The 18,741-nt window shown below is 35.8% G+C and overlaps 2 protein-coding genes and 1 long non-coding RNA gene across 3 annotated transcripts; 1 reads left to right on the top strand and 2 right to left on the bottom strand.

Annotated features, from left to right (window-relative positions):
* The first annotated feature begins 1,705 nt into the window (after nt 1-1,705).
* Nucleotides 1,706-3,823, top strand: LOC126607841 (uncharacterized). Its single transcript, XM_050275552.1, has 4 exons — nt 1,706-1,870; nt 2,001-2,136; nt 2,968-3,258; nt 3,482-3,823. Exons 1-4 carry the CDS (start codon nt 1,794-1,796, stop codon nt 3,590-3,592), a joined length of 615 nt encoding a protein of 204 aa, XP_050131509.1. The 5' UTR covers nt 1,706-1,793; the 3' UTR covers nt 3,593-3,823.
* Nucleotides 3,824-4,023: 200 nt separating this feature from the next.
* On the bottom strand, nt 4,024-6,990 carry LOC126607840 (serine/threonine-protein phosphatase PP2A catalytic subunit-like). Its single transcript, XM_050275551.1, has 6 exons — nt 6,417-6,990; nt 5,836-5,950; nt 5,031-5,139; nt 4,862-4,939; nt 4,559-4,750; nt 4,024-4,460 (listed from the first exon to the last, which is right to left on the bottom strand). The coding sequence occupies exons 1-6, from the start codon at nt 6,667-6,669 to the stop codon at nt 4,287-4,289; spliced, it is 921 nt and encodes a 306-aa protein (XP_050131508.1). The 5' UTR covers nt 6,670-6,990; the 3' UTR covers nt 4,024-4,286.
* Nucleotides 6,991-14,041: 7,051 nt separating this feature from the next.
* LOC126606392 (uncharacterized) lies at nt 14,042-16,329 on the bottom strand. The gene is made up of 2 exons (XR_007617200.1): nt 15,566-16,329; nt 14,042-14,629 (listed from the first exon to the last, which is right to left on the bottom strand). It is a non-coding gene; the product is annotated as an uncharacterized LOC126606392 (long non-coding RNA).
* Nucleotides 16,330-18,741: the final 2,412 nt, after the last annotated feature.

Below are 18,741 nucleotides of genomic sequence, written 5' to 3'. Positions count from 1 at the left end.
TTAATATTTTTCTATCAAGTGTTTGTGATGTATAGAAAATATTAAAAATTTAAAAAGATATGAAAGAAGTAATTTGGAGTGTGTGAATATAATCCCTTAAAAAAAAATCCGACGAGAATCATTTTCCATTATTTATGATCTATCTTTTAGTGGTTTCATATACTTAAAAGCTTTTATTAAAATTGAATGTCCGTGTTGTGACATTATGGGCCTTTATTCATTTGCTACTTTGTATTTTGTACACCTCGTAAATTTTGACCCACATGGTCATGGTCCCAACCCCACTCTGTCAATTCCACCCACTATGTCATTGCCTTCAATCTATATGAGGTGTGCTTTGAACATTACCTAGTACTCAATGTTATGAGTTTTTTAGTCATTATATTTCATTTCTATAAATGTTGGATCTTCTTATTTTTAATTTCAGCTAATCATTTCTCGTACCATTTAAGCTTCGTTTTGTATTGCTTTTTTTTTTTTGGGGGTTGAAAACAGCTTTACTTTAAAGTTAAGCAATTAAAAAAAGTATTTAAAAGTAGACTGTATGTTACTTTTAAAAGCTGCTATGAGAAAAAACAGAGTTGAATATTTAATAGATATTCAATTCATGTAACTCATTAGTTTTTATAAGTTTACATTGTTTAACCTTCAATTCACTTTATCCATTGGAGAACAAAGTGACTGTGACCACCTATTATTACAAACACTAACCTTACACCACCACTGCCATTAACACCACCATCATAATCGCCACCACCGCCGTCATCACCACCATAACTACAGTCACCACCATTGACAAGAGAATCGCCTCATTTACCACCATTGTTACCTCTACACCCCACTATTGGCACCACCACCATACCCCCCACTTTTGTTGCTAGCATCACCCTTGTCGCCACCATCACCACTACTGCCCTTGCCACTACGGTCATCGCCACCACCCCACAACCATGTCCATTTTTTGTTACTATATACAATTATATTAAAATGTACCAAATTCTTTTACACTGCTTTTTATATTAAAAGCTGCTTTAATAAAAAAGGGAGTTGAATCTTTAATGGATATTTTCAATTCATGTAATACCCTCATTCGTTTTTAAGATTGTACCACCATTGTTACCTCTCCACCCCAAACACCACACCCCACTATTGAAAATAGGAATTTATATATTCGTGTCAATCATAGTTTAAGGAGAAATGCTAAGCTGACTCTCTCAAAAGTGAAACTCTTTGACACCTCATATTTTTTGCACAATGTTTGATAATGTTAGCACGTGAATTGATGTTAAACTATGAGGTTACAAAAAATTTATAAGGAGTCCCACTTTAAAAAAAGCCCTCAGCATTTCTCCTATCTAACAGTGTCAACTGTAAAATTAAAATAAAATAAAATAAAAAACCAGAAAACCTAACAGCCGTCGGCCACCCAACTTCATATCCGGCAACCTTCTTCCTCCTCGCCCAAGTTTGTGTAAACAAAACCGTAATTTGTGGGAAAAGTCCCAGTCACTCAAGATTCAACTGCGAATGGGTGGGCTGCAGTTATGAACTCATGACTCATGAGCATTACTATTAGGGCCCAAATGTAAACCATATGTCCTCGTCTCATCAAACAACGGCCCAGTTACAAAAGCCCATAAACCAGTCTGTGAAATACTGTGAAATACGGGGGCCAATTTTATAATATCAAAGAACTTCAGGGTCATCCAGGGAAATAAAAAAAATTATGAAGCTCCCGATTTTGCAGAAGAGAATAGAAGAGAAAGAAAGAGGCGAAGAGAGAGAAAGCAATTATGCCTTCAGATTCATCACTCTTTCTCCTACTGCTCTTCTCCATAGCTTTCAATCTGCTCTCTCTAGCCCACGCCACGTAAGCCCTAACCCTGGAATCTATACATATATATGTGTATATATATATGTATGCTTGCGAATATTTGATATGCGATTAAGTGGGGCAGTTGAATTTTCAACAATTGTTTTTGTTGGGTTTGGTATTTCAGGATCGGAAGCGAAGAAAGCGGAGGAGGGATTGGGCGGAGGGCGCTGCTGAGTCTGAAAGAAACTCCTCACGGAAGCAACGCCACCTACGAATGCTCTCCGGCTGGCCCTTGCGTTCCTTGCCTTTACCCCGAAAAGGTTTTTAATCTTGTGCTTTTTGATCGTTTTATATTTCGTTTTTTATGATTGCATTTCGGCCAATTGATTGTTTCTCAATCGTATTCTGATGTACCTTGTGATCCTGGTGTGTAGTAGAATATCTTGAGCATTCAACTATTGTTTGAGGTTATTTGGATATGATTTGAGTTTCTGGATTTTGTTGTGGAATGTTTGGTGTTCGGAAGTTTTCCTCGAATTAAGAACAAATTTGAAAAGAATTGTTTGGTCTAGTTTAGCTTATGCTTCAAGTTTGGATTTTTGTCGCGGGACATTCCCTGGTCGCCAATTTTTCGTGAAATTGAGAAAAGTATTGGACAAAATGGTTTGGTTTGATTTAGATCTACACTTGAGTAACAGTAGTGCAAATCAGGATTGATAATTGAACACACTGGATTGATACTGAATGGAATTTGAAGCACTTCCATTGTGGTTTATGTTGGGTTCGAACGAGCCCCGATAAGCAATATTTTTAACTCGTTCTGCTATGAATTATGGTATTTTAGGATTTCATTAGATATAACCAAATGAGGTTATATGAGATAGTGAACTGCCCTCACATATGTGGACCACATTAGCGCAATTCATTTGCTTTATTTGCCTTTCGTAGATTGTTAGAAGCAGCTGTAGCTGTAATGCAATGATTTGAAATAATGGTGGTCTGAAAATTAACCGTGTATATCATATGATTATATGAATCATTGCTGCATGTCGTTCACTTTTGAAGATTGAATTTTGTGTTGGCTTTATGTGTTCTCGCATGTTTCTGATTCCTTTGCCTTGTACGGTTGTAATTATTTGTTTCTTCTGTAGAAAGACGAGAAGTATCGCTGCAGTGAGACTGGGTATCGCATCCCCTTGAAATGTGTTGAAATGAAACATGGCTCAAAGGAAGCTAAAATGAAAGGTGCTCAAAAGAGTCGATCTGCTCTGGAGATCTCCCACAACATTGAAGAATCGGATAAAGCAGACGACCTTGGTACTTATGTAAAGCATAGAAGTTTACTTGATGATTCATCCACACAAGAGCCACAGGCTTACATTACATATAGAAGCTGTATACCAGCAGTTAATGAAGAGAAGTTGTCGGTGCTTGGTTTCGAGGTATGCTTATATCTTTTGATAATACGTTTTGGTACCCTCCTTTTTGCTTGTTTATATCCGATATGAAAAATGAGCCCGGTGGTTGTCGCAATATGCTTGATCAAACAAGTTAATCGAAGGGTATTGAGAACGGAAACTAACTGTGGCTTGTATCCTTGAAATGCTAGTTCGGCTATATTTTTTTGTCCATGTTAATGTATGGTGTTATGAACTACTGGAACAGGTGATCGTGCTGTTCTTGTTGCTCATCAGCGGTTCATTAGTATACTTCAGAAGAAAGCAGACTACTTCAACTGCAGGATTTGTACGAATTCAGAACAACTCCAGGTTTTAAATGGAGATTCGATGCCACATCGGAAGCTCACTCGAACTGTACCATCTGCTGCATACTATTTCTCGCGTTAAAAGGATCCTTTTAGTGTTCTTTTCATCTGTTCTGCAATATTTATCACACAGCTTATTATTCTTCCGTTAGGATTGTATTGCAAAAGACACTTGTGCGAAAGAAATGTAAAAAAATTCCTACATTACCATGCAGTTCAATATAAGTTATTTTTCGGTTCAATGCGAGCAAATGCAGCAACCAAATGGCTCATAGCAATTTCTTGCCTTAAAACGTGCATTCATTTGAATCTGTTTTTAAAATGATTAAAAACGTATTTAGAAAGAAAAAAAATTTTGGTTCCAAAAATATTTTCACCAAAAACGTTTTCAATCATTTTAAAAGCACATCCAAACAAGCTTTTCTACGTTGAGGTTGCAAAATTCCAGAACAAGATATACTGTGTTATTGACGTTTCCTTCCGAAAAATATACAAGACAACGGCCACAGGCCATCGGTGACCATTGTCAGTTCTCCTAACGAGGTTCTTCAGAAAATCAACAAAGCAGCAGCGGTGTGGACCAAAAACTCCAAACAAAAGAATCATGTTGACAATAACCCTCAAACTTAAACAACACAACTCCTTAACGACGCATCTAAACATGGCAGAAAACATGGATTACAAACAGCCTGTAAGAAATTGAAATTACAAAAAATAGTCCGGAGTCTTGCGTGTGTTGTCAGGTTCAATTTGACGAGGTGCGGGATCAAACTGCAGAAAATTCTGTTCCATGTTCTCCCCAATTTCCAAAATTGCAGCCATGTTCCCGCACCGATAACAATAGTTTGGAGCGCTAAAAACAGTCACCACATTCTTCTCCTGAAAGACAAATTTACGATGAAAGTTGAAATACAGCTAAAAATGATGCAAAATGAGGAATAGAGAACAAGCTTCTATTTCCAATCGGGTTCGCGCACCTGGCACCAATTGTATCCTTCCATGACAAGCTGATGGGCTCTTGAAATGAGACTGAGTCCATTGGTATGGTTAAACTGAGCGGCTATATCCTGCCCGAATGTGTAACCAGCACCACGTGGAGATATTCCCCACCCACAGCGGTCATCTGGGTCAGACCACAAGAGATCGCACATTGGTCCTTCATGCGGAACCTGCTCATGCAGAAACATGTTATGATGTAAAAATAACCAAAACAAGCTTATACGATGCAAAACCATGCGCCCATATTTGTAACTGAATTGAAGCATATAACGCATGCATACCTCCTGTATACGGTCCAAAGCTCGAATATTGTCCAAAGTGTCCAAAGATGGTGAAAGACCCCCATGCAAACAGAAGACCTACAAGATATACCAGAAGCTGTCAGAAACTACTGCAACCAACATGTCTTGAAGAAGTTCATCAAACTGCCAGCAAAACAAGTAACTTAACCTGACTCTCAATGAGGGCTGTAAGGGGAAGATAATCAAATAAATCGGTAAAGAACTTCCAGACATTGGCATTCCCATACTTTCTCAAGCATTCGTCATAAAAACCATACCTGGAAAAGGGACACAAATGAATAAAACTAGGATCCAATAAAGAGAAGAAAAAAAATCTCTCTGTCAATCAACAAATCTTTCAAAAGTTAATGGAATTAAGCTGATTCAACTCTCGGCTTTATTTTTCCATGCAGCCACATCAACAAGTAATTTGTAAATAGCGCTGGTTCCAGTATCAATGGAACCCCATCCACTGCAGCCATATAAAGTACAGTGGACGGATTTGACATGTCAATATTTAAGAAAATGTTACCATAACGCAGGAGCCTTTAACGATAGGAACATGATGTGGGAGCCTTGAAGGGCTATACCTTATATATTCTGCTGTCATTTGGATACCCCAGGGAACATGGAAATATATTCTAGGGACCACAGAATTATAAAAACATGATTTTTTTCTGGAGTGTACAGTCCCACAAAAGCATACTATATACTATATCTAACTACGAAAGCAAGTATCTACATCGCTTAAATAATAAAATCTGTCAAGAGACTAAGCCAAGGAAAAAGGAGAAAAAGCCTTCAAGCTAACATGGCATTTCCGAGCATTATCTACACTAATCTTTTGTAAAACATTTAGAGTCAATCAGCAAAACAACACAGTGAAAATTTAGACACAGCCCACATACTTGGATTGCTATAACAAAACTGCCAGACTAAGAGCAACAGACATGAAATAGAATAAACATTCTTACACTTGAGTAATTTGCCGACTCTCGTGATTTCCTCTGAGGATTGTAATTCTATCTCTATAACGGACTTTGAGGGCGACCAGAAGCGTGACAGTCTCCACGGAATAGTACCCACGATCTGCATTTGTGCAACATGATATTAAGAAAACACTGGCACATATGTACATGTAAAATTCCAAACTGAGGCGTTCCACTTTCTAAAACAATGTCAACCCATCAATTAACCTAAACAACACAACGCATATAGCTCAGCATAATTATTTTTTCCCCATTTACGGAAAATCATTCTTGACATTCCAACCAATTCCCCGATAACAATTACGGTAAGATTGATCGAGGCCACAACAAAATATCACATAAAATTTAATCCTTTTCTCATTAATCCAAGAAAACAACCGGATCATAGCATGTGATTTCAAATATACAAACAGGATTATTCGCAAGTCAAACAGAAATCAAATCCAGAGCCTCATTCATTTCCATAAATTAACAAATAAATCCCAAAAACGGTAAACGAATGAAAACCCAAAAGAAAAGAAGGAAAAAAAAGCAGAAAAGGAAAGAAAAAGAAAAAAGAAACTGACCTACATAATCACCCATAAAACAGTAATTAGTATCGGGAGCGTTCCCTCCTATCCGAAACAGCTCAATGAGGTCGTAAAACTGGCCGTGTATATCCCCGCACACCGTCACGGGGCACTTCACCGGCTGCACGTTCCACTCCTCCACCAGGATCGCCCTCGCCTGCTCGCACAGCGTCTTCACCTCCGCCTCCGGCAACGTCTTGCACTCCATCAGATGCTCGATCTGACGGTCCAGATCCGAATGAGACGGCATCGCTTCGCTTCACCACCACTAACACCGCCGCCCTCAGATCCAATCGCCAATTCCGATTCCTACAGATCCAAAAATAAATAAAAATAAACCGATGCGCGCGAACTCAGCGCCGGCGGAGCGATCTCGAGGCGGGGAGCGAAACGAGTCGTTTTAGAGGCGAGCGGTCGAGTTTCGACCCCTCTTCTATCATTCCTCGCACCGTGTTTGTTTTATTTGTTTAAACAGAAAAAAAATTAAAAAGGTCAAAAAATCTGGAAATTAAATCGAAATTTGTATTTTATTTATGTGAAGAAGGAATGGAGAGAGTCTCTCCCGCTCGCTGCGAAATGAAATGAAATGCAAATGCAAATGCAAGTGAAATTGCAGATTTTGGAATTTTTAGATTTTTGTTTTTGTTTTTCGTCAATATTGTGATTTGTGAGGAAGAAAACATTTTCTCTCTCCGGTGGCTCCGCCGAGTCAACATCGCTAATTACCGACACGTGTCGACTCCAGCTGCTCTTTTGGACTGTTCAACCTGCTAAGCGCTTCTTCTTGTCCCCCACCATCCGATTTTTCTTTCTTTTTCTCTTTTTTATAATATTTTGCACAATAGTACATGGACTTTTTGGTTTCGTGCAATTACCACTTAAATTAAATGTTTTTATAATTATCCCCAAACTTCATATTGTATTGCAATTTGGCACTCAAGCTTCAAGACGGTCCCTTTTCAATAGCATTCTCGTCGCTGACAATATGCTAATTTGACACCCAAATTTTTTGTTTGATCGGGCGTCGGGTGTCCTCCCTCCTAGGGAACATTTGACACCTGAACTTCACGAGTATTGTTTTTCAATTGCATTTTTGTCATTTACTTAGAGTACGGTACTTGAAATTTGACATTAAGATACACTAATTTTATTGTCGTTGAAAATTATGTTTTGTGTCATTTTTGTCTAACACCTGAACTTCACGAGTACTGTTTTTCAATTGCATTTTTGTCATTTACTTAGAGTACGGTACTTAAAATTTGACATTAAGATACACTAATTTTATTGTCGTTGAAAAATATGTTTTGTGTCGTTTTTGTCTAAGTAGTATACATGTTGTAAGAACCATTTGTGCAAATTCCCTTTTATACATGCATAATTGAGAACAAACACTTGAAGGAGGGCCTGCAGACAAAACCCTAACAGCAAAGGGAATAATTTTGAGTTTATTTGGTCCAAACGATAACAGCAAGGGGCATTTGTTTTGAGTTTATTTGGTCCAAACGATAACAGCAAGGGGCATTTGTTTTGAGTTTATTTGGTCTAAGAAATCACACCGAAGATTCATTTAATTTTGAGCCTTTGGAATGTAGACTTTTCAAACATTGACCATATCCAAAAAGACATGAAGCTTGGTGTGCTTTCAAATTAAGTTTTATATAGTTTGAAAATTCATGTGGTATATTTGGTGTGAGGGGTGGGGCGCTCTTGCAATTGCATCGGTTGCTCCCCCTTCGGAGTCATCCATGACTTGGATTTAGCTTTTTTTTATACTTTCTAATCAACAATTATCAATTTTATTTCAAACATCCCTTAAAAAGTAGAAACTAAGTGTTTAGGATTCAACATCACCCAAAAGAAGATGGATAGTGTCTTAAAGTTGTGTTTCATGCCGATTAGTTATTGTTACAGTGATATTTTTCTTTTTAACAATGGAAGAGATTTTAACTCGAAAACTTCACACGCAGGAATGAAAACAGAGTCGCCAAATTGGGTCCGCCAGCACATGAGGTCTTAGAGTTAAGTTCAACTAGTCTTGTTGTAAAAAAAAATTATATATATAAAGTTCAACTAGTATTTGAAGTTTGAACATGGACTCAGCTACGATGATTCTCCCACCAGTTTTATCTATATAGACTAGCATATGGGCACACACAAAGTGTGTGAGAAAATTTTTTATTTTTGTTTTTGAAATAGAATGAGAAAGGAAGAAAGTGATAGAGAATGTGGCAGTGAGAAATATTTTTTTTTTTTTTTAATTAAAGATATGTTAGGATTACTGAGACTTTGAGAAACTAGGACAAATTGGTAAAAAAAATTTACTATATATGTAAAAAAAAGAATATAAAAAAAAAAAACAAATATGAAAACTTTAATGGAAAAACACAAATAATTTTTTTTTACTATATATGTAAAAAACGAATGTAAATACAAAAACCTAAAATTTAAAAGTTACAGTAAAAATTAAACATAAGAAAATTTAAAATAATGTTGGAATGATAACAAAAAACTTGAAAGAAAAAAAAAGAAAAACATGAACGTGCTTAACCCTCACAAACTGATACGTTGTAGTGGGCAATTTAAGAACACAAACTAAAAAAAAAATCATCTTTACCACATGTGTAAAAAACAAATATAAAAAAAAACACTGAAATTAAAAAAGTTACAGTATTGTTCAAAATAAAAGTTAGAGTAAATATAAAAAAAGAAAATTAAAAAAAATTAGAAAAGAGAACGGACATGCATAATTAGGGGTGGGCAAACGAGTCATGGACCCGCGGGTTGGGGCGGGTACATGCGGTTCGGGGTGGGTACGGGGCGGGTCCAAAATTTTGAAACACAAAACGGCGCGAGGCGGGGCGGGACGGGTCCAAAAATAAGAAGGAACAAGCCCCCGGCCCAGCCCATTTGTAGCATGGGATATATTGTGGATTAAAGCGACGCCATGGCCCTTGACATACAAGGTAGCCCACCAAATTGGACCAGATTTGGGAGGCCCTCAAGAAGGTCTCTAGAACCATCAAATCATTTAAATAAATCAACTCTCCAGCATTCTCCCATTTTCCATTCTTTCACTTCACTGTTCCAACGATAAAATCGTATCTAGAACTCCAAGTTTAACAAACACGAGTTCATACTTTCCACTTTCCCTCTCTCTACAAAAATGGCAGCCAAATTGGGTTCTTTCAAGTAAAATTTCCAAGAGAAGAGAGAGCACTTGCTCTCCGTCCAGAAGGGCTACTCCGAGCTCGGCTTCGTCCGCATCGAGGAGCAAGAGCTGTTGAGGTCTCCCCATTGCTGCATTTTCCGATCAGTCTCCGACTGAATCATCGGTTGGTGCCGAACTGTGTAACATTTCTCGAGCCAGGCGGTTCAGATGGGTTAGTCCGATCCGCAAAAGATTGTCTTTGCGGGGAAGATGGGTCTGGCATTTATGATCATCTCGGATCATCTCGCTGCTCATCTTCCTCGGAGGGTCGTTCAAGCAGCTCAGCCGCTACTCCGTCTGGGCAATTCTTACCGTGTGGTGGTGTTTGAGTTCAGCATATGTAAATTGCTGTCTGTATTTGGGTCAATTTTCTTCGTTTTCACGTTTATTTAGCAATGTGTGAGTTCACACTTGAGAGCTTACGTCGAGTTCTCAACAGCAGTCACCCAAACCATCATCTCACAACTACACTGCTCTTGAGCTCTTGCTGAAGTTGCTGGACCATCAAATCTCGGCCGTTGACCACCTAATATGGTCTGACTCGGGCTATTCCGCGACATTCTTGACTCGACCACTACCTCATCGCCACGATCTAGGACTAGGATAAACTCCCATAGTCGCTGACTTGTCCGTCGCCGTTGCGCATGTGGGTTTCTTTTGGAGCAGGTCGCCATTCCTCTCCCTGACTCATCTTCTCCTTTTTCATTAACTCGTCTTTTTTGGGTTTTATTTTATTTTATTTTTTATGGTTATGATTTTGTGTTGGTTGGGTTTTTTTATGGTTCTGATTTGTCGTCTTCTATTCTCTCCCAGACGACTAAGGAAGATGGCTTGAATGGTCTGAGCTGGATCTGGGTTGTCGCGGAGGAAAAAGGCTCGATGACTGAGGAAGACGACTTCAACAACGTCTTCCCTTTTTGTGATGACGAAAAAAAAAATGTAATAAGAACCGTGGACCCGCCCCGAACCAGCCCGTTTCAAACAGGCCGGGTTAGGTCAGGTTTTAAAACTCTAAACCTCTTTACTTGGCCCGGCTCAGCACGTGCCCAACCCTATGCATAACCGTCACAAACTGCTGCAGTAGTGGGCAATTTTCTCCTCCAAAGATTCCATGATATGAGTTTGGTGGGAGGATTAACACAAATTATCCACATACCACCAATATTTAGAGATGAATAAGAACAACAGTTATCTCATTGATAACTTGCATTTCTTTTTCATCGGTTTATGTTCACTCTTGCAAAAAAAAAAAAATTGTTCTCTCTTCAACTCCAAAAGGCTCTTCCGCATTCATCAGTCAATTTTCCCAAACAGATTAACAAAATTGCCATGGAAAATCATGTATCCAGAAAAACAATTGCATGTATCATCAAATCTCTCACCTTCTTTTTCTCTTTTTGGGTATGATTTGAAATTTGGATTTATTTGTGATATTTTTTTTAATTTTGAAAGGGAACTGCGAGATATGATAGAGCTATAAGCAAATTTCCAATCTTCATCTATCTACGTTTTGTTATGTAAATTTTTTATTTTGATACTCTATTATTTTTGGTAAAGATTAGCTTGACAATTGTTTGCTGTTCTTTTTGCATAGGAATATGGTTAGTCATGCAATGAATATGAGGAATATGAGGACGATGAGGATGACGAAGAGTATGAAGAGGAAGAGTATGATTCCAAAAAGTTTCACCCCCACTACATTTGCATGTTGCAAATATTTAGTTTGATTGAAATCCTTCGTCTTATCACTCTCTTTTTCAGTATCTAACTGGGCAATTTTCAAACTTTTTGTAATAATTTTTCAGTTCTAAGGGGTAATTCTCCACTTAATTGCTTAATCTTTTAATTGCTACAAGCCTACAAGTATATTGTCTTTCGAACATTCTAATTTTTCTTATGACCATAGCACCTAATTATTGTTAAAAAAGTATTGAAGAGTCGTATTTTGTCTATGACTCCGGCTGTAATGAAGATTTTCCATAGTGGTCAAGATGGTAAAGGTTTATAGATATATAATTTTATTCATAAGTGTATTCTTTCTCATTTGCTTTTCTACTCATACGAACTTATACTTTAAACTAAACCAATTCCAGGGCTTTACAACATTTCAAGCACACTCCTAGAGTCGGGAATTCTTCCTTTGTCTCTCCTCCTTTCTCTTGAATGTTTGATTGGTATTTACTGTTATTAGGTTTTCCATTTTGGTTTTTGCCTCAATTAGATAGAGAGAGAGAGAGAGAGAGAGAGAGAGAGAGAGAGAGAGAGAGAAAAGGTTCTTGTAAACAATCAATTGGTATGCAATTTGTGGGGGAATTTGCTCCATTCTTTCTTTTGGTTATTTTACGTTTTTGGTAATTAAACTTTTTGTTTTACTCTATCTTTTTTATTTTGTTATGTTCCTCTAATCCAGGAATTCGGCCTATTAATATTTTTGTAAATTTTAATTATGTTTATATGTGTTGGAAAGTGGATGCTACTTGCTATTGTTCATGGACTTTAGGTAGGAACTTGCATTTAAAATCCATGTTGTTTGACAATTGCATGAATAACATTTAAATCATTACTTTACGCAAAGTGAAAACGAAAAAACATGACAACTTTTTAGGACGTGCATGGTAAAAAAAAAGTTTCTCTTTGCACAATACATTTAAAATATATCTTGACAGTTACAATGGAAAAAAAAAACTATCACAATACACCTTTAGAGATGCATAGCGTCCGTGATGCAAAAACGTGCGTGCAGAGAGGCTGATTATATCTAACTTCAGCACCACTAGATATTTATAATAAAATGAATCATTGTCCATGTTTCAGCACATAGAATGTAGACTTCTGAACGATTTTTATATAGCTATAATATGAAATTATAACATGATCTCTAAAAACTAGTGCATCATTGTCACATATATCTCTAGAGAAATATTTTATTTCATCTTAAATTTTTATTTGTAATAATATTATATTTTTTTTTTATCACTCGACAGTGTTGAAGCAATTGACTAAACTAAGTCTTGTTGTCCCACATAAAGGAGTACAATCTATTATTTTGTTTCTTTCGTATTGAACTTAAAGAAAATGTAGTTTCCCCGATTGTAGTGCGCCACCTGAAGCTCGTCCACCCTCCCTAGCAGATTTTTACAAAACCCAACGGTTGCCTTATCAAGCGCTAACGATTCGATGCACTCGTAAAAGGTGGTGTTGGGAAGGGTGAGTGTTAATATGTGAAGGTAAATTTTTTAATCTCTCAAAAAGAAAAAAATTATAGCTACATAAAACTTATTTCTTTATAGAGTATTATTGAAACTGTATGTTGTAATTTGATAATTCATTATTCTCGTTAAGACTTATCTCTGTCTCACTCTCACATAGTTGAATGAGCAAAACCTTCAAGTTTTTTTTTTTAGTAATGCTAGGTAAACTAAATTTGTAAATCATATGATATGTCACAAACAAGAAATAAGTACGTTAATCAACACTTAATAATAATCCAATTATCAACAACCATATCATTTAGCTTACAAAATTTAATCTAAAAAGTTGATCTCCCTAGTATTATCTTTGGCCATATCTCCCTTAGGTCTTTGTTTTTTCGCTTCTCAATCCAATAAAAAATATAAAACCCCACAAAAGAGAAAGGAGAGGATAAAAAAGGCTTCACTTTGAAGCTATTGAAGACCGTATAGTTCTTCATTTTTTTATAAGGAAAACTAATGAAAAAGACTTGAAAATTTTGAGTTTTAACAATAAGGATAAAATAAAGAGTAAAGTGAATAGTACCAAGATTGACTTTTTAGTGTTAAAATGTGGTTTTTCGTTAAAGTGAACAGTACCGGGAACTTTTCGTTAAAGTTCCCTTTTTTTTAACCTCTTTTATTTTGTTTCTTTATTTATTTTTTCGGTTATGATATTCAAGGGAACACTGTTTTTTTTGTGTGTTTTTTGTTGAAAAAAGAACACAGTTCGACTCTTTCGTCTTCATTTTAGGAAATTATAGTCTGATATACGTACAGAAATAATTCATAAAAACACAAACAAAAACTTTTGCGCAAAACCTTGATTTGTAAGTTTTGTCCTACGCAAAACTAAGTTTGAATGGACCAAAGGCCAAAACAGTAAGCATTTCGCTAAAGAATCAAGGAAAAAGATGACTAACACACATCCAAGAGGCAACTTTATTTTTCAGATGCAATATTCCACTTTTATTAATTGGTAGGATATGTTCACTTTAGTTTTGGAACTCATGCCATAAGCATATTTATTTAATTTTTAAATTACTTGTTGATAGTTAAACTAGCATATATAGGAAAATGATAAACATACACCCTTTTAACTTTTTAGTTTTTACACATTCATGTTTAATCTTAATCGTTGATTATGTTTAATTTATCCAATCTAATAGTTATAAACAAAGAGATGTGCATGAGAAATTAAAAAGAACTGTAAAAATCACTTCCCTATATATATATATATATATATATACATACTTGAGAATCTTGAAAAGTACAGGCCAAACCATCCCATGCATGCATGGTGACTGCTACAACATCTTTTGAGTACTTTAAGTTCTGTTCCACATATAAATATATTCTCATCGGCTTTTTTACATGTAAAGACACATTTCCTTTATCGACTAAAAATTTGCTATATCTATCACTCACTAAAAAAATTATGGAGAAAACAGTAATCTTTGATCGATGAACGTATTTTTGTGTGAGTGGCAATCTTCATTTCCTTTCGTATACTCTCCCCGAACACCTCCCAGAGCTATTTCTGTCATGAAAAAGATTTGCATATGCATACACAGCAAGGAGTTTTCACAATATTTTTCCAAGAATATTTAAACACAGACATACATACATAAGCCTAAAGGGCATATGCATCTCCATCGATTCGTATGCATCTCGATCCATCCCGTGCATCGTCTTCATCTGCACTACTCCTGCTGAAGTACTTAATTAGTGGCTAAGCTTGACCGGGGGGCCGTCCTGAGCTCCCGGCTCTCCTGTGAGAAGAAATCAAATAAAGTAAGTAATTAGTTAAACGCAGATGCCTAAATGAAAGGTAACTATCCGTTGATATGAAGCATCATACCTAATAAAGGAGGCAAAAAAAGAAGGGGAAAGAAAAGACACAAATGTAAAGGTTGAAGGTACCATAAATGTATAGAACAAGGTTAAAGGTTAATTAGTTTTAAACAAACATCATTAAGGAATGGAATAAAGTGAAGAAGCATGCTTTATTTTTCTTTTGTTGGAGTCAGTGAATGGGGATTAAAAACTGTACCTAATCGAGCTTTAACTGTTGCAACAAATCAATGTAACAGTTAAAGCATCAGGAGCATATTAGTTTTCTTTTAATTTTTGGGTGCATATCCGCATGCATGAGCGTACTTCATATATGCAGTTGCATTAGATACTCAAATATTATAAGCTAAATGTAAAACAGAAAGGAAACAAAGAGAACCAATTCTCTATTAGCATCTCTATTGTTATATATTTTGCCAGAAAGATCAACAAGAAGATATAATATCATGTTCTATTTGGGAACCTAAAGGGAAGGGAAAAGCCATGCATCCCCAGATACATAATCATAATTACAGAGGAACGTTTGCTTGATGAACATACACGCATATATATAATACACACACACAAATATGCTAAAGTATTTAAGAGATACATAATCATAATTGCATCAATGCATGTGAATCACACCATATAAAAGAAAGAGCAGGGGTGCGTGCGTTTCTTGTCATGATCATTTTATTACATGAGCGGTATGTGACTTGTAAATGTGAGAAGCGTATATATATGTATACTCACTCACTAGTTTTGGCAAATTAATTATGCTATTTTCCATTTACAACTCCTAATCTAAAACTTACAAACTCAATTACCACAACGAAGAAAGTGATCAAGAGTGAAGCCATATAAATCCCCACCTGTTGTGAATAGGATCTGGTCCTTTGGGAACTCTTCTTTTGCTCACCATATAGTTGAGATTCAAGTCTGGATGAACAAGCTTCTCTCTTCCAACCGCATCAGCATGCTTTGAGGCTGCTATACTTGTACCCCCTTGAGTCTCTAGTGTTCCGACCAACAAGAAACAGATAAACCCTACTACCGTAAGCGTTTGCAAGAACAACTTAAGGCAAGAAACACCACCACCCATAATTTTTTTTTCTTTCCCTTTATTCCAAAATATACTAGCTATACTAGCTATAAGAAAGATCGTTATAGCTGGCTAGCTAGGACATGGATGAAGGGAAATAATTAGAAGAAGAAGAAGAAGAAGATAATATTCATCCTTGCGTGATGACTGGTGAATTAATAGAAAGAAGATAAATAAGAGAAGAGAGGGAGGCAGGAGGGTTAAGAGCTTAAAAGCTAAGAAGTTTCTTAATTAGCTAGAGAGGCAGTTTTTTACTTCATATGGTGTTGGGGGTGGTTGGTTTTCTTTATAGGATTTTGAGGGTTTACGATGCACTTTCTCGAACCTTGAGAGAGAGAAAGAAAGAAGGGTTAGCTTAGCTGGTTTGGAACGTGACATGGGGAGAGAGAGAGCAACTTTGCTTTATACTGAGAAGGCTTGGATACGACACTCTTCTTTTTTGGGTGAACTACGACACTCTTCTTTTGCTTTGCTTTGATTTGTGTATTTTCATGCAGATGGCACATAGCCAAAAGACCATCCCTTACGTACAACAGGAGCAAATACTAAAAGGGGTTTGGGGGTTGGGCTGTACGTGAAATGTATCAAATCTCCATGTCTCTTGGTCCATAAATAATCTCCATACAAAGGCATACATAGGAAGAATAAAACTATATTTAATGATTGGTTTACATCTAAACGATGGGGCCACATCCCCCGGTACATGGAGTGAGCTGATTGGAATTGGATTTAGCAATTTTTTTTGGGTGGTTATATAAATTAGGGAAGGAGAATCGAACTCAAATCTCAAGTATATGAGTCAATGCTCTTAACCAATTAAGACATGTATTGGTTCTTTTTAACAAACCTCAACATTAAAGGGTGACACAACAAAACCGACCAATCACTCTTGTTTCATTGAGACAATGAGATCTATAATCTAGGGTATGAAATTAACAACCAATCCACATGTGTTAACATGAACTGAATTAATTATACCAAGTGACGATGTTCAAATACTAAAAAAATGGGAGTAATTAGGTTTTCATCCTTATTTTTACTACTCTATTGATTAAAACCTTATTACTTTTCAATTTTTGATCAAGGTCCTTTTATTAATAATATCATTAATTATTTCAATAATAAAATATTTTTTATTTCTAAATTTATTCATTTAATATTAAAAATGTTACAATTAGTATATTTATATTTATGGCTAAATTTTTTATCATATATTTTTATTTTTAGTTTGTACCCATTTTTAATTTGCAACCCTTTTTTAATTTGTACCAATTTTCCTTTCAGTTTTAATTTGTACCCATATATTAATTTCTTTTTGTGCCCATATTTTTTAAAGTTTTATTTGTATTGTACCCATATTTATTTATTTATTTGTACCCATTTTTATTTTTGCTAAATGTACCCATTTTGAAGAATGTACCCATGTTTTGATACAATAATTTTTTGGTTATTTTTATGAATGTACCCATGTTTACACACACACACACAATAGTATATTTATATTTTAATATTTTTAATCCCACAAATTATGGTTTTTTATTTAAAATCTCATTACTATAAACAACTATAAATTTTAATTTTTAATTTAAAAAATATAGTAACGTACATAGAAATAAATTATCAATTAATTTCAGGGACTTGGATCAAAAATTGAAAACCAATAAGGTTTTAGTCAAAGACTGTTCATAACTAGGGACCGCATCCAAAGTCTCCCAAAAAAATGACTTCTATATTAAATTTAACTACGACGCTACTAAAAATCTAGCACTCACAAAACATAGATACAGTTGATGATTTAATCTATTAGTTATTTATGAACTTTATAATTCCGGCTTGCAGCCATGGTCCACAAAATTATGCCTTGATAATTAGAACCACCCTTTACATGGGACCGTTAATTTAATACGTTCCTGCACTGCACCCTTGCTCTTGGAATTTCAGCACAGGATCCTTGAATATATATTGAAGATGGTTCTTTGCAACAGGTTTTGGTGTTGATTAGAAGGAATATTTCGCATGCATGCCATATTAAAACTCCACAAGGCCAAAGCAGCAAGCATTTCGCACATTTTGTCTTATCCATTCTTATATGAATATATCAGGGGGTAGCGGTGCAGTAGCAGCAATAAAAATTATTATTGCAAGAATCAAATGCTTCTCTCACTCCTGTATTGGCTTCTTGTTGAAGGTAAATAAAGCTACACACATAAAAAAACCACCTAAACCAGTAAAAATACATGCTAGCTAGCAAGCTAGTGCAGTACAAAGATATGGGATCGATGCTGGCACTATTTAAAATCAGATGTGGGGCGCTTTGGCTTTGCTAGTGCAGTACAAAGACAGGTTAGCACCTTGTAATCTTAACAAACAATTGATTAGCGTTTAAACGCTCATGTGATGGTGGTTATATTTAATACCACAATGACACGACATGTAAATGTAACATAATTGTGTAACTCAAACCCTAATTTCGAAAAAAATAGTTTCGGATGGAATCCATTATTTAGTTTCTAGATATTGACCTCTCCGTGGTACAAAACTGTCCATTTGGAATGGCTGCGATGCATATAATAATATAGCTGATATTCTCTGTAGTATTGGATTAGTCTCTACCCGCTGATATTCTGATATTCCTATATTATCCCCATCTCATCATGAACTCAAATGATGAGGCTTTGGTTTGGATTGACCCTTTTTTTATATATATTTATAAAGTGCTATGATAAGAATTGAGTTCGATGACAGTTCAATTTATAATACGTGAATTAATAAATATTATGTAATGGCAATTGCACTATGTATTTTCTTGACGTCGAAAAGTAAACGATTTCGAATTAATATACTCTAGGAGCTTATAATCAATGGCGACCTTTGTGATGAGAAATTAGGAAATTTGGAAGCAAAATGAGTCAACTTGGTGGTCGTTGAAAATTATTATTATTATTT

This window comes from Malus sylvestris, chromosome 16 (assembly GCF_916048215.2).
Source record: "Malus sylvestris chromosome 16, drMalSylv7.2, whole genome shotgun sequence".
NCBI classification, from domain to species: Eukaryota; Viridiplantae; Streptophyta; class Magnoliopsida; order Rosales; family Rosaceae; genus Malus; species Malus sylvestris.
This window is presented reverse-complemented; position numbering and strand designations above follow the sequence as displayed.

Bases quoted from the DNA above. Each gene is read 5' to 3' on its own strand.
- LOC126607841 (XM_050275552.1), top strand. From the start codon at position 1,794: ATGCCTTCAGATTCATCACTCTTTCTCCTACTGCTCTTCTCCATAGCT. The intron at 1,871-2,000 runs GTAAGCCCTAAC...TTGGTATTTCAG, and splicing joins CTCTCTCTAGCCCACGCCAC to GATCGGAAGCGAAGAAAGCG. The intron at 2,137-2,967 runs GTTTTTAATCTT...TTTCTTCTGTAG, and splicing joins CTTGCCTTTACCCCGAAAAG to AAAGACGAGAAGTATCGCTG.
- LOC126607840 (XM_050275551.1), bottom strand. From the start codon at position 6,669: ATGCCGTCTCATTCGGATCTGGACCGTCAGATCGAGCATCTGATGGAG. The intron at 5,140-5,835 runs GTAAGAATGTTT...TCCCTTTTCCAG, and splicing joins AGTCGGCAAATTACTCAAGT to GTATGGTTTTTATGACGAAT. The intron at 4,940-5,030 runs GTTAAGTTACTT...TATATCTTGTAG, and splicing joins CAGCCCTCATTGAGAGTCAG to GTCTTCTGTTTGCATGGGGG.